Source organism: Patiria miniata, unplaced genomic scaffold, assembly GCF_015706575.1.
Source record: "Patiria miniata isolate m_02_andy unplaced genomic scaffold, ASM1570657v1 HiC_scaffold_15, whole genome shotgun sequence".
NCBI lineage: Eukaryota > Metazoa > Echinodermata > Asteroidea > Valvatida > Asterinidae > Patiria > Patiria miniata.
This window is the reverse complement of record NW_024037053.1, coordinates 2,159,316-2,184,149: the sequence shown is the minus strand read 5'-3', so window position 1 is coordinate 2,184,149 and position 24,834 is coordinate 2,159,316. Positions and strand designations below refer to the sequence as shown.

Here is a 24,834-nt window from a genome sequence, read left to right as displayed (position 1 = left end):
GTTTTTTGATTTTCAGATTTATTGATATCTGTAATCTTTGATATATCTACTACACATATTTGAAAGAAATAGTTTACAAATCGTGGAATAAAAGTGTACTATAAAAGTGTGCTTGAAACTTTAAAGGCCTCTCTCTCAGTATTTTACTCTTTTGACACGTCGATAAGTGTGGATTTTTAAACAGCCATAACTCGTCAACGGAATGTCCGATTTGAGTGCAACAAACAGTATTGTAAGAAGAATTTTACTCTCTTTCCTAATACCCGCAAACCCTCATTTCGACCTCTGCCCAGTTCTATCTCATTGTGTCAGAACGCCTCACATAATAAAAGATGGTTCACTTACCTCACTACAGCATACAATTTGAAAACTCATCTTGAAATGAGTCTAGTTGAAGTGCTTGTTTCCTGGGGAAGGAGTGAAATTAAAGGAATAAATTAGTCATGCAACAAAAGTTCTGATAAAATAACCTTTCTTCAGCTTGTTGATTCATTTGCTGTATTAGTGTCAAAGTAATGAAATTACAATGGGGAAGTGTTTATTGCATACATTTCTATTTCATACTTTTCAACCCTTACCTTCCCAAATCCTCCAAAATTCTCTCTGCAAAATAGAGGATTTTGCAGGATTGAGGCTATCTGGCAAATGTGTGGCTGATTTTGAAGGATGCACTGTGTCAAGGTCTTGGGCCGGACCTTGTATTGCAAAGATGATTTGGGAGGATTTGGGAAGGTTAGGGTTAATTAAGGGAAGGTAAAATCAAATACCCTGCTGCACAATTTGTGTGATAGGTTTTGGAGTTCTGCTTTGTACAGTCTTTTGTTTAGTTTTTGAGAAATAAAATATTGAAATCAATATGTTGGACGTGTAGTCTTTATTCTCTTATAGACTTCAAGGAAAACTCCAATGTAAACATGTCTAGAACCGCCAGGTTAGTAGATATGTGTTCACAATGGAGAGTTATTACATAAGCGGGATAGAATGTTGCATCCTGACGCCACTTTGTTGCATCATTATATTTATCTCAATGAAGGTCAGTCATTACAAAAATGTTGAAAAGGCATGAATCTGGGACTGAGAAACAGTTTCAATTTTGATAGAAGCTACTCGGCAACTACTCTCCATAGACTGTACACAACCAAAAAAGTGGTGTCAGGATACATTCTTACCCATAAGATTGGCGCTATATTTAATAATAATTATAATAATAATTGTGCTTATATAGCGCTTTCCATCGTATCAACAATCTCAAAGCGCTTTACAATTATTACCCCGTTCATCAGGCCATGGGACCACGCGGCAGCCGATATCAGCGCTCAACGGTCCTCGACCCTCACTGGTACCCATTTATACTCCTGGGTGGATATTTCAATAGTCTACAGCAATTCATTGGCACATTCTGAAAGACGATACAAGGCAAGGCTAGTAAAACTGGACCCAGAGTGTACAAAATTCCATTCAATTGATTCAGTATGGCAATTCACTGGAAGTCTTTTCATGCATCTGGTTTACACAATGGGCCGGGTTAAGCCCACTCATTGGCATTAGACGGTGTAATGATGTAATCCCATTTCAAGTCTTTGGGCCAAGGTGAAACTAATAAGCAAGTCTACTTCACAAGTGCCAGTCAGTCAGTCAGTCACCGATTCAGTCAGTACAAAGAAGACTAAGTGACATGTGACATTTCATTTCTAAAGTCCTACCTATACATGTAATAAGACAACCCCGATTCCCGAGATTTTCAATGAACATTATTTTGAACAGGACATAGTGCGCGCTTCATGTTCAAGTACAAAATTGTCATCATGCCGAAGAATTTTCCTGAAAGCCTCCGGCAAGATTTCGCATTCATTTCGCCAACAAAGAAATGTGTCGAGTTGTTTTTGAGCCTCTTGGGGACAGCGATAGAACATTCTTAAGACGTGTGTATGCCAGGTGTGTTTTCATTTATTATTTTTTTTGGGGGGGGGGAGACTAATGACCTTTACATAAATTGAATCTTAGTCCTTAAAAGCTGTGAGGTTTAAAAATGCGAGATCAAGACTTAGTGTTGAGAACCAAAAATAAGAAATGTTTTCAAAATCATAGGATGTAGCATTTGATGTCCTGCTAAATGTGAGATTTTGCCTTTTTTTAAAAAAGAAAACATACACTTTTTGGACTTTTTGTCGTTCTCAAAATTAGAAAATCGAAAAAGGCGAAATTTTCGATTGAAACTGACCTATAAAAAGTGAAATAATTTGCCCCCCCCCCCCCAAAAAAAGTGGTTGAAATCTTGAGCTATTCAGTTTTAGTATCTTCATTGACTAAAAATTGTTTTTTAGTTATAGCTCAAATATTCTTCGATTTATGACCTGAGTTGGACAATTGTTTGTCAATTGCGAAACAATTGAAATAGGAAACGTTATCAGATATAATTCCAATTTCCAGCGGCTCCGCAGGAATTGATTCCTCCGTCTCAAGTCAAGAATCCCAGAGAATCTCCGAGATTTCCTTGTTCCGATCCCCCGCGAGTTGAACGTATTTCGCGCCACAGCCGATAATCCCAGTCGTTCGATTGACAGTTAATTTTGAAATTTCTATAATCTCCCAGCGGGGTATCCTGTCAATCTTTAAAAAAAAAAAAACTCAGAGCATCATAATAAGCGTTCTTCGAGACAGAGTGAGAATAAAAAAAACCAACGGCTTCCGTTTCTGAATTTCGCCTCTTGGCATTTCCTCGGTCGCTCTCACCGGAGCCGTAATAGATTTTGTTCATCGCAAGGAAGCGTTCGTTTAACCCGGTGACATCCTGCCGCTCAGGTGCAGGCGATGCCCCGGCCCCTCACGGGCCCGTCTTCTGTTTTCACGACGAATATTCCCCCAAGGTGTTTGGATTTTTCTTTCAATCTTGAAGAGTTTATCCCGAGTGCACCATCAAGCTTTAGCAGCAGGCAAAAAGCCTTGGTCACTAAACTGTTATTACAAATTGCATGTATATTAGCAATGCGCGCGTGTTTCCGCGAGCCGTATACGGTAATGCATTTCGATGGCAGTCGTTCTTTGTTATTAAAAATAGATTCGTGTATCCAATAGAAGTTTAGGCTATTTTATCAACCATTTTTATGTTCCGGGATTATCATGCGAGAATTCGTTGACGTTCTTAAAACAACTTTGATTGCCGTTTTTATGTCATCGTTAATTGCATAAAACAATACAGGACATGCATCTTATTTATAGTGAAATTTCTTATTTTAACATTTAACATGTTTTACGGGAGGTAGAATAGGTAGTTAATACGGGGCAACCCCCCCACCCTCCCCCCCCCCCCCCCCCCCCCCACACACACACATCCACATTTGCTATTAACCTTAGTATCATCTGTTAAATTCAACGGAGCTTGCAGGCACCGTTATAACATCTGGTATATCAGCATTGCAAACTTTGTGCAACCTCGCGCGCCAGCCAATCGGAGTTGACTTTAGAAATTGTGACATCATTTCGAGCAATTCGGTCTAGGGAATTCGGCCAATGTTGATTGGTCCATTTCGCTGCCATGTTTTTGTAATACGACAATGGGTTACTGACTCTCGATATAAGGCGCCTGCTGAATAGTCAGAATCTGGAGGTCAAGATGCAGTCTTGTTTTGCATAATTAATCGCCGCAATCTGCTTGCATATCATGAGACGCTTGCTTTGTAAGTGGCTTTCCACTAAAGTGGTCAATATTGATATTAAAAAAAGAAGATAAATTCCAGATTTTGATATGGTGAATCCTAACGCGATCTCGGGTTAGGCCATCATTCTGTCAAATCTTAACCTCAAACCTGGCTTCACTAGAATATCGATTAAGAATTTGAAATGTTTGGCTTAAAGGTAAAAAAAGAGGAAACCTTAGAATCGTAGGCCAAAACCCTTTGTGTTCCTCGAGCGTGTCACTTTTAAAATTGTTTTGAAAAAAACAATGGACACAATAAACAGGGGGGATCCCACTTGCCTCCCCGCGAGTAAAACTCTTGATACGCCACTGTATAAAGGATTATAATTCGTAGATATTTTAGTCATCATTTCACTTCTTGTATATGTCATTTTATGACTTCTAAAAAGAAGGTTGTGCTAGTGTTGCAACTTCCAACCGCAGAAAATTTGTTTACCACGTTTTTTGGAAGTTCCAAGCAACGGTATGTCAAAAACACCTGTAGTGCAGGGGCTGAACAATGCCTTCCTGCTGAGGCAGAGCTGCTCCTATCTCCTATTGTCATCCACAACCCGTAAGGCCGCGCGGAGAAAACAAAGAACAGATAACATTACATCACCGGCTGAGGATTTGATTGGCCAGTGGAGGATGAAGACGACCAGTCGTTTCAAAAGACCGGTGGTGGAAAGACTACTGCGACACGAGCTTGCTCTTTTTTGAGCTTGTGGGCTTCTGTAGGAGATCAAGTTCTGTTGAATCTGTCAACTGCAAAGTTATCAATTCCCGACAAATTGAGCATACTTCTAATGGTTGGAGTGAGTGGTTCGACCCGAAAGAAATGGACTACAGCAGATTATGAGCACATCCACGAATCGACTGGCTTAGTAGTGAGTTAGATCAAGATGTGAACAATTATGGTTGATATATAAAAAATATAAAGTACGTGACGAACCACATCCCACATGATGTATTGCAACAACTCGCCGATTAATTTTTGTCCATTTTGGTTTTGAATGATATGCCTTCCTTGTTTTTGTAATTTTAAGGAATCGGATTTAATTTACTGATAGTCATTTGAAGATTAAACACAAATGAAGGAAAGGTTTCCTTCTTGGATACCCTATACTTGACAATGTTGGGAAAATGAAAATTTCCATTTTCCACGATAACAGACCTCAACTTGTTCAAAGAAAGAATACAGTGTCCCGACCCAACTCTGGTAGTCGTGTACAAAGTCTATTGGCTTAGTTGGAGATCCCAGGAAGAGGGGTAGGGAACATGCCCCATTGATATGTTTGGCTAGGAAATTTTGTAAGAAGGAAAATGATACCTAGAACTCCTGATTCGGTTCCGTAGTTTTTATTCCAGCGCCATTTTTGTAAACCAAAGCCAAGGGTTAAGATCATTTTGTTTACTGTGTGCGAAATGGCGCTGGAATCAAAACTACTGGACCGAATCATGCAGATAACTGAATCATGCAATGATAACTGATATGAGCCTACATCTAAAAACAAAAAATGCATTCATTCACGTTCCTTTATATAACATGTGCCCTACAAAGTTGAAACAGTGATCACGTGTTAATTTACAACTTTAATTAAGGAAAAAGTTATAAGAGTTGTAATATTTTAATATTGTTTGCTTAATCATGCTAACGTTATTGCAGAGATGGCGTTCATGTGCATGTACCTGTTACTGATATCATCTTTATGTCTGACGACATCCGACGACACAGCTGATGACGTCTTCGAAGTCAACACGACAACACACTCGTCCAATCTCAGCGGCGTGATTGGTCCAGACCAAGATGACGTCATCGAGGTCGCCGTGTTCGCCACCAGCATGGTAATAGCCGGGCTGGGCCTGCTTGGCAACGGTCTGGTCATCGGAATCTTCTTCCTCAACTGGAGCCTAACTCGCACCCTGACCAGCCTGTACATCTTCCACCAGTCTGTCATCGATTTCATCAGCTCGGTGATGTTTGCCGCCCTGCAGCTGGACCGGGGGAAACCCCTCCTCGCTGTAGGAGGCTGGGTGGGCGCGGTCTCCTGCAAGGTGTGGTACTCCAAGGCCCTCTTCTGGTCCCTCTTGCACACCTCCACCATCAACTTGGTTCTGGTGACCCTGGAGCGCTACATCTCGGTCCTGCACCCGATCTGCCGCCGTAGCCACTTCACCCGACGCAAAGCCAAGTTGACCATGCTCCTGGCCTGGTTGGTCGGTCTCTGCTACCAGTCCTATTGGCTGGTGGTCTCGCATACCGACCACGGCCGTTGCTACCAGGAGTTCCCCAGCGATGCCATCCAAAACCTCTTCGGTGGGTTGACGATCCTCGTGGAGTACCTGGCTCCCTTAGCCATCATGTCCTTTGCTTATGTCCGCATCATCTCTCGGCTGAAGAAGCTCTCCAAGTATGGAGACCGGTCGGCCAGATCGTCGCTGTCTCCACGGAAACGAGGTTAGACAATAAACTCGTCTGGTCATTTCTGAAATGTTTGTTACCAATTGCTTTCCTGTGTGTAGTGGGTCTCTTTGTGACAGAGAATCCTGGTTGATTTTAAAGGGTTTGCCATTATTGCATTGAATATTGACTGTCAAATTAAGTTAATAACGTCTGTTATTTTGCCTCCCATACACGCAGCTCCCTCATCCAACAGTGTAGCAGTCGGGCGAGAACGTCGCCGCTCCGGCCCCACCCAACTCATGCTCATCAAGGCCCGTCGCAATGTCACCAAGACCCTGTGCCTGGTCTTCGCCACCTACGTCATCTGCTGGACGCCCGTGGAGATCGAGTACATCATCTACAGCGCCGGGTTCCTGCACAGCCGGAGCATCCCGGAGCTGCGCGCTACCAAGGTCCTGGTCATGTGCAACATGTGTATCAACCCGTTCATCTACGCGGCCAAGTACCGGGAGTTTCAAGAGGCGGTCCACCGCACGTGGAACCGACTGCGCTGCCGTGAGTTCTCCACCGCCCCATTCCCACCGTCCCCGTAGGTGTGAAGTGACTGATCGGAACGTCGTGCTAAAAACCAATACTTGTCTAGACAAAACCTATTTATAAAGCTTGTCCCAGGCGTACACCATTCTATTAAATTGATCTTGAATGACCGAAAAAGTTCGTAAACCAGTAGAGTAACTTGACGGAAATCGCGTATAACCATGCAGTCTTATTAAGGCCAAAAAAAAAATAAGTCGGTCACTGGTCAGCACGCGCGTCGATTTTAATCATGCGCGTCAATCTTTTTTTTCCCAAATTGTTCCGTGGTAGCTCCAACAGCGCCCTCTATTGCTGCACCTCCTCAATTTGTTTTTACCAAAGAGCACCAAAGAATGGGAAATTGCACCACGGCAGATGATCGAGAGCACCAAGGCAGATTATGAAGGACACCAATGTACACGAGGACACCAAAAAAGCAATATAGTACCCCACCTTGTCTGTACAATCCAAGCTTGAAGAAGAAAAAAAAAAGCAAAAAAAAAAAAAAAGCCGCGTCGCCGCGTCAATTCCGGAACTTTGGTCTGACCAGAGACCGAATAATATTTTTTTTTGGCCTAACAGATTAGCCAGTCAGTAAGATAGGTCAACCCTCCTATGTAAAGATGCATTCCGTGCCAAGATGTCCTTTCATTCAAAATCAATCAACGACATTGTTTTCAACAGCCGAGAGCTTCCAGCCTATACATAAAGCAGGATTGACTGGCCGTGATTGTTAACCTAATACAGCTATGCTTTGACTATATAATATATAGGTGATTGATAAGGCAGCTGTGCCTACCACTTGCCTGCTTTTGTCTAAAGTTGACTGAATTAGGGTAGTCACAGTGCTTGTTCAAAATATGATCTGACTGTTGGTATGACAAGCCTGTGTCAAAGGCAAGGCAGGGGGAGAAGATTGCTTTTTTGCCTGTCTATGACTGTTCAGATATCAAGAGGGTTAATTGACAAGTGACGGTCAGTCAATGAAAGACTTAAACAAGTCAAATTTTACAAAGAGGACTACATGACGGCCTTTTTTGAGATCAACAATTAAGTATTCTGTAGACTGTTTTTGTCGATAATTTTGCAAGTTTATGATTATTTGCTATTGTTGCATTTCATTGTTAGTAATGTTCCAAAAACCAAACGGTCGAGTAATTATTTTCTCATTGTTAAGATATTTAACCCGTATGACGGGCATATGAATTCCCACATTTAATAATTCGGTTTAATATTCAACAATGGAAACTGTTGTTTTAAAGGCTGAGAAGTTAAACAGCTTTAAAATCGCATTTTTTACACTCACTTATTACCCACTTTTATTTTTGTTTTATTGCGTAGTACTTAATTATGATACTGACATATAGTACATACCTAAAGCGTGAAAAAAAATGTTTAACTTATAGTCATTTAATATCAAGAAATACCAATACAGCTGTGTTTTGTAATGAAAATAGATTTAAGTAAGATATCTATAATTTTATTCCAATCTAAATTTACTGAGAGAAATTATAATTTTCACAAAGTTGTGAACCAAGCTTGTTTTTGAATTATGATGGAGGAATAATATTGCGACGTATACTTTAGCGCATGCAGTTTCAACTTTCCAATAAACACGTTAAACCTTAATACATGTTCTTGTTGGTCAGAAGAATTTCATTGCAAAAGATTTTCCATTTACATAAAGAGGTGAAATGTCACGAAGTAACCATTCGAAGGTGGGAAAGATAAGCTAAATGCAGCAATGCCAGTTAAGGATGAACCGTTGAAAATGGCAATTTTGACAAAAACACTTTGGAAAACAATATGTTGTTCTTAAGTTAGCCATGTTGGATGGGTCAATAACGAAAATAATAATTTGATATCGTAACGTCGAGGACATTCGCTTGTTGTGTGCATTAAATGAGACCAAAAATCCATAGTTTGGCACAAACTTCACCTCTTGGACGCCCTCTATCGTCATGAACGGTACCAAAAAAAACCACAAAAATTCTGGCTCAATCAACCTTCCCCCCAAAAATGTTGCAACCTGACGCCACTTTTTTCTTCGTATATAGTCAACTCAATGAATGTCTTTCATTGCAAAAATGATGATAAGACATGAATCTGGGACTGAGAAATATTTCCAAATTTGGTAGGAAATACTTAGACAATTTTCTTGAGTCTCCATTGACTTTGTACACAATCGCAGAAGTGGCGTCAGGTTGCAACATTTTTTTTTTCAAAGTAGGCTTGTAAGGTTTATTGGATAATGACAATTTGTTTAAATCGACTTACCTAGATGTACAGCTTGTGCAAGCTATTGTCACCTCGCAGAAAATCATAAGACACCGTGAAGTTCGTCCATTTACGTGGTTAATTCCTCCAGTCAAGGTTGCGAGGTTCCTTTGACATACCATAGAGCAATTTGGACACACACACTCTGAAAGCCGTACGTGGCAGAGTTCAAAAAATCATTTTAAAAATATCCAAGAAGACAACTCAAATGTAGCGCCATGGTGCCTTGGCCTTTCGTGCTGAACATCCCTCACTTGCCCAAGTCACAATGTATTTAATTAGGCCAAAAATGCAAACTGGACCCCGAAAAATTCTTTTACGTCGATGTCATTGTTCCGGAAACAGTCCAAAGAATGTCGGCTATGCATTTCAAAAAGTGAACTTAGCATAATACTCCGCGCGCCGAATCTGGGTCATGTGGACACCGCACGTGGACACCTAGTCTTGGTCCAAGTCGTTACTTTCTGTTCTTAGTTTCATTTTTATTGAGCGTTTGGTTCAAGTGTCGTTTACATCTTGATCATTTGACGGAATATTATCGTAGTTACCTAGGTATCGAATACAAGTACAATGCAATCGATTGTTATCAAAGCTAAGCTTAAATGTTTATGACATGAATTTTACTTGCGAACATATTTTTGCGCACCTTTCTTCATCCTTTTTGGGTTAATTGGTTTTGAAAATGAAAAGTGCACTTACAAAATAATGTTTCGACTTTTGCCGACAACCGAGGGCGGTGTTGCCGTGACACCACCTTAGCTAGGAAGACACTCTTCAGTTTATAGAACTAGGGGTATTTCTCTTCCAAATATGAACCCAAAAAATTGCATTGCACAAGATGTCGTGAACATAAGTTAGGAAAGTGACAGGTCACGTGAGGGTTACACTCAAAAGGTAAAAAAAAAAAAAACCCAATAAATTAGAGAGACCAGATTTCATATGACGAGTCCAAAGTTCATAAGTGACCGCGGCATGCAGTGCAAGCTACCTCTGTCATTGGCAATGAGGCTTTATAAAAAAAAAAAAAAAAAAGATGTCGGAAAACGATCATCTTCTGTATTTCCTTTCCAAACTATGTTTTACAGGCAATCTGCTTCATATTTTGTGAAAAAAAAACTAGAGCGGGTAAAGACCTACTTTTCCCGTTCCCCGCCCCATGATGAAACCAGATACGTGACAAGTATACGAATCTGCCATCATGATCGGTGCCCTGGCCTGCCGTGAATGAAGCAAAATAGCTTCCACTGCAATGAGCAAATTGAACCAAAGCAGTGCACTTTGGACTGCCACCTCCATGCTCCGGTGGAAAATCGGCGACATCTAATTTTCAAAATTGCACTCCCTTGATTTCTTAGACAAACACTGTGCTGGTTTGATGCCGGGTTACGGAGATGGATGTTTACCGGGGAAAAAGGAAATTAGTAATGACATTATTATTACAACATACAGTCGCGACAAGGACAGTATGGCGAACATGTTCCAACGCATTACAGAAATTGCACCGATCAAGTCACACATTATTTTTAGAGAAAGAAATTAAACACGCACACATCAATCCAGAATCTGGATTGAGAGCTGTATACAAAATGCAGAAAGGCCTGATATTCCTCGCAATCAATGAATTATGTTCATCCTCGGACGAGAATTTCAAGGGGTCGTCACAAGCAGAAATTCGGACAGCTTCGCCTCAAAACTTAGTCTAATGTAGCGAAAGCGATGGTCTATATCATTGAGCAGATTCGCTGATTAGTTTTGCAAGACAACCGCATCTTGACCTCTAGATTTTGACCAATCAGCGGGCGCTTTCTATATCGGATATTCAGTCATTCACCGATGTCGCGTAAATATTGCAATCAAATTTCCCGCAGCAGCTCGACATAAAATCGGTAACGATCAACTTTTGCCTGCTCTGAATAATCCAGTCACCACCCCCAGACAAATCAATCAAAAAATTCCCATTTTCTAAAAAAAAATCGAATTTGAACTCGGCTCAAATGAGCGGAAAAAAATCACTCCAAATTCCAGGTCCAACAATAATGAACGCCAATCACATGACCCGACGGATAAGGGGCCATCGAACTTTGCTTTTCTCTCATGGTACGCCGCCGTTGATTGGATTGGAGTTGTCAACGCCGAGATTAGGGCGTATCCGGACTGCCTTAAAATTATTCCGTGTGAATGCGACGGATGTACATGTACGAACGAACCAGAGCAATCTCGAGCAAATTATTTCTCTGACGACCGAGGCAGGTCGAACGTTAAAGATGCGTTGCCATAGCAAACGGTTATCTGTCCATATAGCACTGGTGGATTCCTGACCCTTTGGTATTATCAGCTTACCAACATCGGCTTATGTTACCAATGCAGTTTTAATAATTTCCACACTTCATTGTGGGGCAGATTATGGGGGAAATATTCGGGGGAATTTACGCCTTTGAAACAAGCATGAAATTTGGCACACAGTGTGTCATGAGAAACATTGGCTTTTTAGAGCCATCGCAGATTTGTCCTTTGTGTAAACAAATTACTAGAGTAAAAACTAACAAACAATTTTCAAAATTTTCAAAATGGCTGCCATTGCTTGTTATTTAATACTACCTTTTTTTCAATCTGCGATGGCCCTATAGCCAAATATTCTTCCATGGCATGCTAAATTCCATGCTTGTATCATCAAAGGCACAATCCCATCACCTATCTCATCTGCCGTACTAATATTCCTCAATAATAAAAGGTTGGTTGTATAGGCCTACTGAAAAAAAAACCCCTGATAACAAAATTCATTATACATGTACATAATCAAATTATCAATGTTGGTCAACTAAAAAGAATATCACATATAATTTCATTGTGAATTCCAACACAAAAGCTTGCACATACTTTCGTATTTTGCGCGTACATGGCGATAATATACAGCCTGTATTTGAAAAATGTACTCAATTATTTTTCACGTTGCATTCGCGTTGCATTCGCGGGAATTTTCCCCGATTTGTTTTGGTTAAGGCCTCTATTTTGAATTGATAAGGACAATGAACCGACCAAAATAAAGTGAATAAATAAAGTGAAATCTCCACAAAACTTCAAGAACGTACAGGAAAAGATCTGACATTTAAAGATTTCATGTTAATTTATTTCGTCATCAACAATCAATAAATAATTGTGTCGTTTCCCTTTCATTGATGCTAAAAGTAGGTAAGATCAGTAAAGTTGTAGGAATTTCATAAAAATCTCCAGAAAAAAAGGACACATGTAAGATATTAAACACCGTTTTGAACATCGGTAAAAGAAACAAACTTTTGGTGAAAAAGAAAACGAAATCTGGACATCATAAATTGCCCATCATTTTTCAGCACGCCATAATTTGTTTAATTTTATGGGAAAATACAACATTTGCAAACATCGAAAAACAAAACTACCAAATTTCTATCAAATACCTCACTGGACTGTTAGGCAAAAAGAAAAAAAGGAAGGATGCCCCATTTTTCCAAAATGGCCGCCTGACCCATTTTTCAAAATAACCGGGTTGGTTTTTTTTTTTTTTCAATTAAAAAAAAAGGAGGCTTTTTTTATTTCGCCTTAGTGAATGACAGTCTAAAGCATCCTGTAAAATAATGGCACCCGTTGTGCCGACATCTTCTAGAAACTGACCAGCGTTGAAAAAAAACTGGCTTTTAGGCCAAAAAAAAAGTCTCCGGTTTCTGGTATGCGCGCGCGTCGCCGTAGCCATGCGCGTCGGCAAAAAGAAAAAGTTTTTTTTCAATGAAAGATGATGTCTCAAAACCGCCAAACTCACTGGTTTGACTGGAATCCTGCCGCTGCACAATTTTAACGTGTTTTAAGATGGGGTTATGATCGAGAATAAGTTTATGCGGCCTCTCTGGACTCCCATATATTTGCACTAAGTTTAGTCGGGCACCATTTGCAATCATCAGCCGACATTTGAAGCAAAAAAGTCAGGTTAAAAAAAAAAAAAAGCCGCGTCGCCGCACCACTTTTTGGACAAGCTCCATACCAGAAACCGGAGACTTTTTTGGGGGGGCCTTATTCAAATACTGCTCCCAATAATTTACCGTATTTAGTGAGTCCGCATTTTGTTTGCAACCGATTACACACCTATGAACAGGTACAAGCCAGATAGACTGCTTCCCCGAACTTACAATTCCCCGACGTCCATAAATTGCTTCGTTTCATCTTAAGTGGAGTCAGGGAGCCAGACTACAGGAACATGATTGTTTTTCTTGGTTTTACCAGTATCTACAAACACAAAACTTCACACAAGTCACGGTGTAACAATATTTGCTATGAAATACCAACCCCCAAATCCACCCGTTTTCTGAAAATTACAGCAAAAGAAAATGTTGTATATTCCATGATGAGGGTTTTTTTCCATGAAATTTTTTTTTATCTATAACTAAAAGAATTATTATTGTTTATTCCTCAAAGCAATTTTCCAGGATTTAATAATCATATCTGCGTACAATCAACAATAACATCAAGGAAAATAATCAAATGTCTTTTTGTTTTCAAATGTCAAATGTCAAACTGTCTAAAAACACACTCCATTTATAATACTATACACCACAATGAAGATAATTGCAAAGTCATAGAAATTTGTAATTTACAAATAAACAAGATTTCTTCACTGCTTTTCTGGATGGAATTCTGCAAAATATAAATCTGAGAACATTTTTCTTTTTTCTTAAAAAATACTCTGACTGTACACTCTTGCCTAAATTATTAAAATCACCGTAATGTACAATATTTTCACTGAATCACAACGGCCAGAATACCGAGAATTTAGCAAAGATTCAATTTAAGAATTGATAAAAATTGACGAGCTTCGTTCTTTTAAATGCATACTGGTAAAACTCTTCGGTAAAAAACACACCAAGATTTTATGTCACTGTGTGATTGTTTTTTTTTTTTGTGGTGCTTACATGTAAATGTATATTCATATTTCTCGGAACAAATGCTGCACAAAAATCTTGACCTAGGCCAAAAAAAAAGTTCTGCTTCCGGTTACCCTACCAACCCTATTTTGACAGCCCCTACCCTATTTGGGGGGGGGGGGGGGGGGGGAATAAGAAAAAAAAACTGAAAACCATTAATTACTACCTTATACCCTTTACTACATGCAGACACCTCCATGTGATCGTACACCAAAAAATGCCCCCCCCCACAAAAAAATGGACCTACATGTACCCTATTTTCAAATGCCATGTAATCGGAAGCAGATTTTTTTTTTTATATTTTTTTTGCCTTAGCATTAAAAAAACCCACACCGCAAGCTCTTTTTTAAACAGACCCCTTTAAAACGACCCGACAATCATGAAATATGCAGAGAGCAGTAGCAGTAGCACTACAGGCAGCAATGCAAAACCCAGATGAGGTATACACTGGGTACACACTGACGTCAATTCATGAATTAATCACGGCAAGATTATTTCATGAATTTGAAATTCCTTTTCCGGCAGTGTTGCAATGAATTAAAGATCAGGCTTTTTTTTTTTTTTTTTTAATGAGAACATGTGTGGCTTACAAGCAAATGAATGCATGCGAATTTAACGAGGTCCCTGCTTTGCATATCATCCGATACACAGCTGTGTGTGTTCCATTTGCTGTCTATTTTCTTCCGTGTCAATCTCAACGCGGTATCCTTGCAAGCAAAGCATGGGACTTTGCAATTAATATTGTAAATATTTCACAAACCGTTTAAGCACTGTTTAAACGTTTAAACCACTTCACAAAGGCTGACGACCGCCGTGGTATGTTTACACTCGCACTCGGGCGTGTTTTAAAAAAATTGTAATTTTATTCGTATTAGCTTGCGCACAATGAGTGTCGATCTTGGGCCAGCCGCATGTATTCAAAACATAAAACACAATCAATTGTTAACATTGTTTATAATTGACACACTGGACAGTTGGCAGTCAATGAAAATGAATAAAAACTTAACGGACCAGAATGTGATGACGTACTGAGATGCTTCTAATTAATGCTTTGTAAATTAGAAGGATTTAAAGCAATCCTTCATTAGGCCCCCCCAAAAAAGTCTCCGGTTTCTGGTATGTGCGCGCGTCGCCGTAGCCATGCGCGTCGGCAAAATGAAAAAGTTTTTTTTCAATAAAAGATGATGTCTCAAAACCGCCAAACTCACTGGTTTGACTGGAATCCTGCTGCTGCACAGTTTTAACGTGTTTTTAGATGGGGTTATGATCGAGAATAAGCTTTATGTGTCCTCTCTGGACTCCCAGTATATTTGCACAAGTTTATTCGGGCACCATTTGCAGTCATCAGCCGACATTTGAAGCAAAAAAAAACAGGCAAGTAAAAAAAAAAAAAAAAGCTGCGTCGCCGCACCACTTTTTGGGCAAGCTCCATACCAGAAACCGGAGACTTTTTTGGGGGGCCTTAATATACCTGTGCAACTTCGAGGGCAGATCGAGTAAGCATAATGACACTTTTTTAAATGCAGGTTTCATTTAAATATTTGGAAAGTTTATAAACGGAAATAGAATTTATTTTTTAAAGGCAGAGCACATGTATATCATTTGCAGCTATCCAAAAAGTTAATGACGAAATTATTGACGGAAAGGTTTGAAGATAGTAATGGCACTAAACTCCCTGTGAAATTATTCTTTCTGGCATGCTGTCATTTTGAAGAAAACAATGCAAGAAGGCCTTTCCAACAATGCGTCAAGTGACGCATCGTTAGAAATGTCCATTGTTTGTAATTCAGCACATCTGTAACTGGGTGCGCTCGAGCGTTGATACGATGCACGCGCACACACTGTTTGTATTATTCATCAGTACAGCGCATGACATCGCGTAGCTGCAATCGGCTGAATGAGAGCGTGTCCCGGACGCTGATTTCGGGCGCAATTCAAAACGTGACTAGGCAAATTTTGAATTGAAAACGAGTCCCTAGAATCTTGTTTTCTCCGAATGTACAGCATTCACAGAGCTAAAACTTCATCAGGTTAGCTGTTAAGCACCCGTCTTTAGATTTTGAGCACTTTTGTTGCTTCAAATGAAAAAAGATGCACAAATGACAAATGATGTACCCTAACCCTACCTTTAAATGTGTAAATGTCACATCCTTTCGTGTAAACAATAGAAGGGTCCTTAAAAAAAGCTTAACCTTCACCGAGACAGCGTCCATAATCAGTCCCTGAGGTTTAGGTCTAAAATGGAAACTTTTTTTTCAATTTGTACATTTGTATCTTCTATTTAATAGCAAATAATATGCTCAGATTTTGATAACACACCCATTTTCTTTTCAAAATCCTCAACAAATCCTCCAAAGACAAAAAAAATCCATGAGAAACCCTCGAGAAGTCTCGTAAGGGGGAATTCAAACATGAATAAAAGGTTGTCTTCCCAAAATGGACTACTTGTAAGACTGAGGTCAAGTCTATTCTGGATTTTGTCCACTTGCTTGACTTCTGCCGACCAATGAGTATAACCACTCAACGCATGTGAAATCTTTACGCATGTGCCACTTACCGGTATGTGTGCACCAATGCCCTCTGGTGGTGACACCACCACAATTGTGACCACACACTAAATGGTATTCTTAAAAAAGTTTTTGTACACATATTTTTTTAGTTGAACAAAGAAATTTACTGGAGTGGGTTTAAAAACCTACAACCTCAAGACTGCCGTTACGGTGCTCTACCAACTGAGCTATCCAGCTTGAGCCCTATGCTGGTGGTTCCCCGTTTCGTCAACGTCTTTGTTATTTAGGCTGATGCCCTGTTTTTGCCAGAAATGCAAATTGCTTCAGCATTCGGTATTGTTATTTCTATACATCAAAAGCTCAATGATATTAACCCTGGTTGCCTGTTTTCAAGAAATCACAGAAAGGTTTGAGGTAGGCCAGTTCTGCGAATGACAGCTTTGCGAATGACAGCTTTGAGAGACTTTTTCAATACAAGAAACTGCATCAGTGTTCCACTGTACAACACTCGGTCATCATATGAAAGTCACAGCTGAAAAATTTTCCTTCAACGTATCTTTTTTCAGAAAATACATTTTCAAAATGCAACCTTAACTGTGCAGGTAGTTATGAGGATAATACAGATCCAATGAGACAATACAAAACATTAACTTTACGGATCTTAACCTGAGTCATTGGTTCAGGTGTGCACACAAAACTGACGATTATAATTAGCAGCAAATGCTGAAATTCTCTTCGATACAAAGGACCGGGAATAGTGTTGTTTTGTTCCCCGACAAATTCCTATTCCCTAAACCCTGTCTGATGTTGAGTAATAATCATGGTTGACAACTGTGATGTGTAATTTACATCGATGTTGTGTGAAGATGGGGACCATGCCTCAAATTTCAAAAGCTGGCAATGATTACGTAAAGCTTTCTAAGACAGCATCACGACTACATGTAGACGATGGTAGTGTATGGGGAGGGATAGGGGCACGTACATGTAGTCTTTGTGCTTTAAACCTAGATTTCTTTTGATAGTATACACTATTAGTTTCACACACATCAGACCTATAAAAAGAATGAAGATAAATACTACAATATTGTACATAGCTTGGAGGGCTTGTTTTTCATCCTTCTACTGTCCTTGCTCCGTTTCTTGGTGGGCGGATTCTGTCCGTTAGACGCTTGCGTGGTGATGATGGGTGGTTCAATGTGTTTCTTCTGTATTCGGTGTAGCATGATGCGGTAGGTTCCCGTGATGCTGCTCCGCGCATCCCGGTCCCGCGTGGACGCCAAGTGTTCCTCGGTGACGCCGAGATGCAACAGCTGCGACAGGACCTCCTTCTCCTCCGCCGTCGCCGTCTGGTAGTCAAAGCACGGCGTCAGGTGGCACGAATGGTGGGCCGCGGGAAAGTCCTGTCCGCGCAGCCACGCCGCGTTCTTGATCCCGTCTATCGTGATGCGCTCCGTGGAATTGTGCTTGAGGGCGCTGCGTATCAACGCCTGGCAGGAGCTGGAGACGAACGAGGGTATCGTGAACTGACCGTCCAGAATGCACTTTTTGAGTTTGGCAACGGTGTCGGCCCGGAACGGCATCACCCCGGCCACCATGAAGTAAAGCATGATCCCGATGGCCCATATATCCACCGGGGGTCCCACATAATGCTCATCCTTGAACAGTTCCGGGGCTGCGTACGGTGGCGATCCGCAAAACGTATTCAGCATTTCTCCCTGCTTGAAGGTCGTGCTGAAACCAAAGTCTCCTACTTTGACAAGTCCGTTGGCAGCGTAGAAGACATTCTCAGCTTTCAAGTCACGGTGAATAATGTTTCTTGTGTGCTGCCGAAAAAAAAGAAAAAAAAGATTGAATCAAGAGATGCATGTACACGTACCGTAAATATGTTGAAATGTAGTGCCAATTTTAAATTCCCAGAAGCCAGGGTCAAACTGTTAATATGCAAACTCACAAATATTTGTACGCTTTTTTTTCTTCGTCTTCCTCTGATCGGTTGTCAGGCTACGAAAGCACAGAGTTAATTACAAAACGTGTGGGCACAGCAAACACTCATTCAGTTGTTATTGAATTTCAATTTTCAATTAAGTTTTAAAATAACCTCAAATGTGTGTTTTAGAATAAACTGTCAAAACACATCCACTGCTGATCGAGCTTGCCGGTGGTCGAAGTGTGGAAGCTTGGGACATGTTATTTCTGATCGGTCGTTAGGTTAAGAAAACCACGTACATGTGTATGTAAATTACATGCATGTTCTGCCTGTGAAGGTCAAACTAAATTGCCACCAAATTGAATTTAAATACCACAAAATGTAAATTCTACATACATGTACATGTACATGTTCATGTACATTTTGTACCAATGCAATATGGTACTACATGTACATGTAAGTGCATACTATGTGTACAATACACAATACATGTACCGGTATGGTATGTGTGGGTGGACATGTATACATGCCACAATCGAATGAATAGTATCTAAACATTCAACTTTAATCACACACTTTAATCTTATGTACGGGAAAGACATTCATGTATGTTAAAATACGTTTATTACTGCAAAACAATACAAACATTAATGCAATTAGATGTATATATACATGTAGAAACGAAATAGGGTTTCCGAAAAGCACTGAGATAAGATCGCAGTTAAAGTTGTCCACAATTTTGTTTAAATGTCCCCTACACTTTTTACAGTAGTGCACATCGTATACGTACATGTACCAGGTACATGAACTGTGTGACAAACTCTACTAAGATATTAACTTCTCCCCTTGTAACGTGTGTCAACACACAGCAGCATCCCTACTACCCCCCCCCCCCCAATCCATCCCAATAATTACATGGGTCTTCCAGGCCACCACGGCATGCGGTGACTTAGATCCATATTGACAGTTTGGAAGCCAAATATTATCTTGTTAATAACACACTGTCAGGATGACAGGGGATCTCGCTCAGCAAGTACAGTATCTGCGCGGTATTTGTCTTTGGTCGATCATCCCCCCCCCCCCTCCCGACGTGTTGGTTTTTCAGACATGCTCGTGCGACTCCAGACACACTTGGATTATGTGCGTGTTTGTCTTGGAGGGACGGGGGTCTGGGAGGCTTGGATGACGTCTTGCACTGGTACGGTAGCCTGGTGACCTGCAAGTTAAGACACGCTTGGCATCTACATAAAAAACAAAATGAGTACGCTTGGCATGCGGATTGTTCTGTTTTAGATACATGTACACACATACATGTATGTACATGTACATGAAGAACACCTATTTTGGTATCGGTACATTGTACAGACAAAAGGGGAGGGGGGGGGGAATTTAGCCAAGGTTAATAGTGTCGGTTTTCAAACTACATATTTTTGGAATATATCCAGAAAGTTCACTCGATGTGACAAAACAAAATTTCATCATGTACACAAGTACAGTGTACGCCTTGTCGTACATTTGTTTGTACGTATCATACAAGAAATTGTCCAATTTTTGAAAAAGAAAGGTCAGTTTTATCCGACAAATAAAGACAATTGATTCAACATCACTAACAATATTATTCACGAATTAAAAATGTAAAAAGGGGCACATTAACTTTTTATGCGCTGCAAATGATTATAATAATTACATGAAAATGTACGTTGTTGTCATGTCATGCATGTATACCGGTAATTTAGCACCCCTGGACACAAAGCACTGAGAGATACCGGTATTACCTGTGAAAGACTAATCGGCAGGAGCAGGAAATAAGTGCATCGTACAAGTACATTGTATGCATGTACATTTACATTGCACGTGCTTGTCTTGAGTAATAACTGATATTTTGTCCCAAATTAAGGAGCACTCAATGAAACTGCAGTGTTTCCAGCTTATAGTTTGTTGCAGAGTTTATAACAAAAAGAGTACATGTAAGGTAGTCATTTTTCTAAGCATTTGACATTTTGTAAGAAATAAACATTTCAAATGAGGGTCAAGATCTCCTGCCATCCCCTCTCTTCCCCCTTTGATCATCTCTGGGATACCCCCCCCCTCCCTCCCCCCCTCCCCCCCCCCCTCCCCCCCCCAAAAAAAAAATAAAAATAATAATAATAATAAATAAAAATAAATAAATAAATCAATAAAATAAATAACTAAATAAAATAAAAAAAGCAAAAAAAAAAATAAATAAATAAAAGAAATTAAAAAAGGAAAAAAACCCGGTAAGTTAAATCACAAAATTTGGAATATTCCCATCTCTTTAAATAAGAGTTCTGGGATTATACCAGTATGTCATTTATTTTTAGGATCTGATCATTCATTAACCTGAACCCCTAGGCCCGTTTTGCTAGGAACCATCCTCAATTCTCCAAAATCCTAATGTTTTTCAAACACCATTCATCCTCAATCCTCAAAAATCCTACAATAACAAAACCGCCAGGAGAATTTTGGAGGAATAAACCTAACCCACCTCAATCCTTGGAGGATTGAGGTGGGTTAGGTTTGTCCCTCTACAGCAACAAACTATTAAGGCAGATAGGTGATGGGATTGTGCCTTTGATGATACAAGCATGGAATTGAGCACAAAGTCAGAGTATGTCATGTGAAAGATACAGTATTTGGCCATAGGGTCATCTCAATTTGTCCTTTGAAACAATATAGGTAGAATAACAATAACCTACGTTTTTTCAAAGGACAAATCTGGGATGGCCCTATAGCCAAATATATTTCTCATGTCATTCTCTGACTGTGTGCCAAATGCCATGCTAGTATCATCAAAGGCACAATTCCCCCAAATACCGGTATTTCCCCTACATGTATCTGCCCCACTAAATCTACATTTGTACGGTCTCCAGATCTAATAAAGGGGGGGGGGAAACAAGAAAAAACCCCACAATATCAATGATTACAGTCCCAGTGACATACAAAATGTCATCTCATTTTGAGAGAATATCACTATGAACATTGCTGACACACCAAGCTGCAAAACTGTGTGGCCATCATTAATCATGTGGTTTCCTCATGAACGATTTCATGTAAACAACGACGGACACGGTTGCCGGTTAACCGCGGTACACGTGAACTTTAATTAAAACTCGTTCCAAAAAATGAAAGGCGAAGGCGGTGGTGGCACATGCCGAGCGTAATTTCACAGCCGAGCGATGTTATTTCTCATTTTTATTTGGACGTTGATTACGCCCAGGCACGCAACTGGAAACATTACAGGGATAATCGAGGACATTCAAAGATTTATAAGAATATGGGCTCCGTGCATGCGCAAACAAAATCGGTCAGGGCAATTCCACGGTTACTCCCGTTACATTTTTGATGTACTTTTTGAGTTTCCTTGGGCTGTAATTACCTTATTGAAAAGGTTTAATAACTGTTATCCCCATGGTAGATAGAGTAGACCTAGACCTACCTAAGCACCAAAGATGACATCCAGAAAAACGTGCTATATTATATGATAAACAAGACGCACAAAATTGGTTACTCATGTTACATTTTTGTAATGTGAGTAACCATTTTGTGCGTCTTGTTTATCATGTCACATTTTTCTGGATGTCATCTTTGGTGCTTAGGTAGGTCTAGGTCTACTCTGTCTATGGGGATAACAGTTATTAAACCTTTTCAGTAAGGTCATTACAGCCCAAGGAAACTCAAATGTGCATCAAAAATGTAACGTGAGTAACCATGGAATTGCCCGTCACGTTTTTTTTACCACTTTAGAGAGACCCGGCCGTGGACGGGACGCACTACGTGTGCGTACTGTACTGTATTGTTGATGTACCCTAACGTGGCGCGGCCCCTAACGTGGCGCACTTTGATTTTTCGCCTGTAGCGCCTAGCTAGAGCAAAAGTTTTAACTGAAATTTCACAGAAAGTGAAATTTCATCAAGTTATAAACACTCCCGTTCATAAATCGCGAGTTTATTTACCCGCTACAAAGTTAAAAGAAAAAATTATTTTGGCGTGATTTTCCGATTTTATTTTCAAGTGCAAAGTGAACCCTTTGAAAATGCCCCGAAAAATAAGAAAATCAATTTTGTGACAAACATCTGGCTGGGTATGTAGGTAGAGATAATAATGATTTATCAGAATTTATCGAGTTTACAGAAATTCTTAAATGTTAATTTGGAATTTTCCGAGATTTATTTAAGTGCGCCACGTTAGGGAACACTCCGCCAAATTGTGCCCAATTTCCGGACGCCACCGTTTTTTAATTTCGGCCCTAAATTTTATGAAACCGAAATTGTTCACAGAGGTTAAACAGCAAGCATTAATAAGGTAAAAGTACCAGTATTTCACTACATGAATTTGAGGTTTGTCCACAAAGAGGTTTGGCAACACTACACGAGGAAATTTGGGTAAGCTTCGAAGTGCGCCACGTTAGGGAACCCGACTATACTGGTTCAAGCGCAAAGTGTGCACGACTTCCTGAATGAACCAAAGCTATTAGCCGCAGCGTCTTCGCGAGAGCGTCAGGCGCCATACCACAGCTGACACATATTGCAATGTTTTTTCTTTTGATTACAAATCAAGCAATGAGGGTCACTCGCACATGGACGCACAGTAACATGAAGATATATAGGTTAGCTGTGGCCCTGATCTATAGCTTGGTATGCTCCGGGCCATTCCAGGCCAATCAACTTAATACGTGCAGGAGCCCCCCCCCCCCCCCCCTCCCCCTATATTTTCTTTCTCTTGCCTCGTAATCTTTGGAATGGCAACACAGCCGTGCCCGGTTTAGACAAGGACAAAAATATCATTATGGTGTCGCCTTAAAAAAATTCATGTTTAAAGTTCATCCATGTGACATTTGGTGAAAAGGAAACAAGCATGATCTTGCAATCTGTGCCAAATATAACCCTCCCACTGCCTCCCAACAAGTGTAAAATGCATAAAATCAGGTATAAAAGTATGTACATACACAAAAAAGTATAGGCATATTCAGGCAAATTTGGGGAAAAACTAGGTATCTCCTGAACCACAAAAGAAAAATGGAAGAAACAAAAAAAGGTGATTGCAAACCATCTACCGGTAGTTTGTGTTTCTTTCTTGAAATTGCTTTATATAACTTGTGTCTTTAAAGATAATATACAACATTTGCTTTTGCTGTAATTTTCAGAAATGGATGGATTTGAGGGTTAGTAATTCATAGCAAATATTGTTACCCTGGCTTGTTTGAAGTTTTGTGGTCATAGATGCTGGGAAAACCAATACAAAAAATGCTGTTGTTGTAGTCTGGTTCCCTGGCCATACTTCAGACGAAACGGAGCAATTTATAGACGTCGTTGAATTGTCAGGTCAAAGAAAAAAGCTGGCTTGCGCCCGTTCACTGATATGTGTAACCGATTGCAAACAAAATGTGGACTAAATTTGGAAAATTGGGGACTGCATTTGACCAAAAAAATCAAATCATTTTTTCACAACGATGGTCGTTAGCACACCAGGTGCTATGATTTCACAGGACACTTGAGACTATTATTCACTTATAGTCAAGTAAGGTTTTTTCGTAATAATTAGTTTTGTTTTTGATTTATGGAAATGTTGTACACTGTATGTATATATATGACTTTAAGTTGACGGAAAAAAGTCCTTTTGCAGGGTACCTATTTTTCTGACTCACCCTGTACAGCGCGTCCCAAAACACCCACAACATTTTTTTTGCGAGGCTCTAGCATAGCCGCAGAAACACGTACCGCCATTAGTTTTTATACCATTCTATACATGTACATGTAGCTTGTGATCTGAAATTTATTCCAGGTTAGTACTGGTTTGATTTTCAAAAGGGGTTTTGAAATTATTCTTGTTCAAATAAAGGCATATGTCAAAAACAAACTCATACAATTTCAAGAAAAATCAATCATGCGCATTTTTTCTAATGTGGAAATGCTTCATCATGTTCATGATGTGACGATCTCATTGCCCTTTACTTTCTGTGTTTCCTTTTCTTTTTGATCCACGTAGACTACACCTTGAATAATTTCACAATATTGTTCTTCGTTTCAAGTTCAATGCATTTTTAATATTAATCTTTTTTCCCAGTTATTTGAACAGCTTGTTGACTCATGTTTGCATCTGATGTACATGTACTGCATCATCGATTTTCCTTGAAATCGGTTGAGTTCGTTTTCGACATGCCTTTATTTAACAACATGAATAGTTTTAAAACTCTTTTAAATATCACACCAATACTCGTCAGGGATAAAGTTAAGATTCCAAGCTTTAAAATGGTATAAAAGTAATGGCGGTTCGTGTTTCCGCGCCGACGCTAGAGCCTCTCAAAAAAAAATTTCAGGTATTTTGGGACGCGCTGTAGTATTCCAAACCATAATTTGTTACAGTCCAAATTGTCTCTTTCACTTTTTTTATTCTTTCTAAAAGCTGTCTCCCTGCCTAGGTTGAAACATGACCTGCAGAGTACACTCAACTTGTCGTTTATGTCTTCAGCCCACAAAATGTCACACTAATGTTCCATT

The 24,834-nt window shown here is 39.9% G+C and overlaps 2 protein-coding genes across 5 annotated transcripts in view; one reads left to right on the top strand and one right to left on the bottom strand.

The window, feature by feature from the left end:
- Window positions 1–4,310: 4,310 nt before the first annotated feature.
- On the top strand, window positions 4,311–6,867 carry LOC119722383 (neuromedin-U receptor 2-like). 3 transcript variants are annotated; one of them, XM_038192457.1, is made up of 3 exons: window positions 4,311–4,563; window positions 5,343–6,134; window positions 6,318–6,867. In XM_038192457.1, exons 2-3 carry the CDS (start codon window positions 5,345–5,347, stop codon window positions 6,671–6,673), a joined length of 1,146 nt encoding a protein of 381 aa, XP_038048385.1. In that variant the 5' UTR covers window positions 4,311–4,563; window positions 5,343–5,344; the 3' UTR covers window positions 6,674–6,867. The 3 variants fall into 3 exon arrangements, with proteins under 3 accessions (XP_038048385.1, XP_038048388.1, XP_038048387.1); XM_038192460.1 differs by having other exon boundaries at window positions 4,311–4,580; XM_038192459.1 differs by having other exon boundaries at window positions 4,311–4,593.
- Window positions 6,868–14,398: 7,531 nt separating this feature from the next.
- Window positions 14,399–24,834, bottom strand: part of LOC119722382 (serine/threonine-protein kinase NIM1-like) — a 52,136-nt gene continuing 41,700 nt past the window's right edge. For both annotated transcript variants that reach the window (XM_038192455.1, XM_038192456.1), the window contains exon 4: window positions 14,399–18,212. In XM_038192455.1, coding sequence (XP_038048383.1) covers window positions 17,466–18,212 — 747 coding nt within the window. In that variant the 3' untranslated portion in view covers window positions 14,399–17,465. The remainder of the gene's footprint in view (window positions 18,213–24,834) is intronic.

Bases quoted from the DNA above. Each gene is read 5' to 3' on its own strand.
- LOC119722383 (XM_038192457.1), top strand. From the start codon at position 5,345: ATGGCGTTCATGTGCATGTACCTGTTACTGATATCATCTTTATGTCTG. The intron at 6,135-6,317 runs GTTAGACAATAA...CCATACACGCAG, and splicing joins GCTGTCTCCACGGAAACGAG to CTCCCTCATCCAACAGTGTA.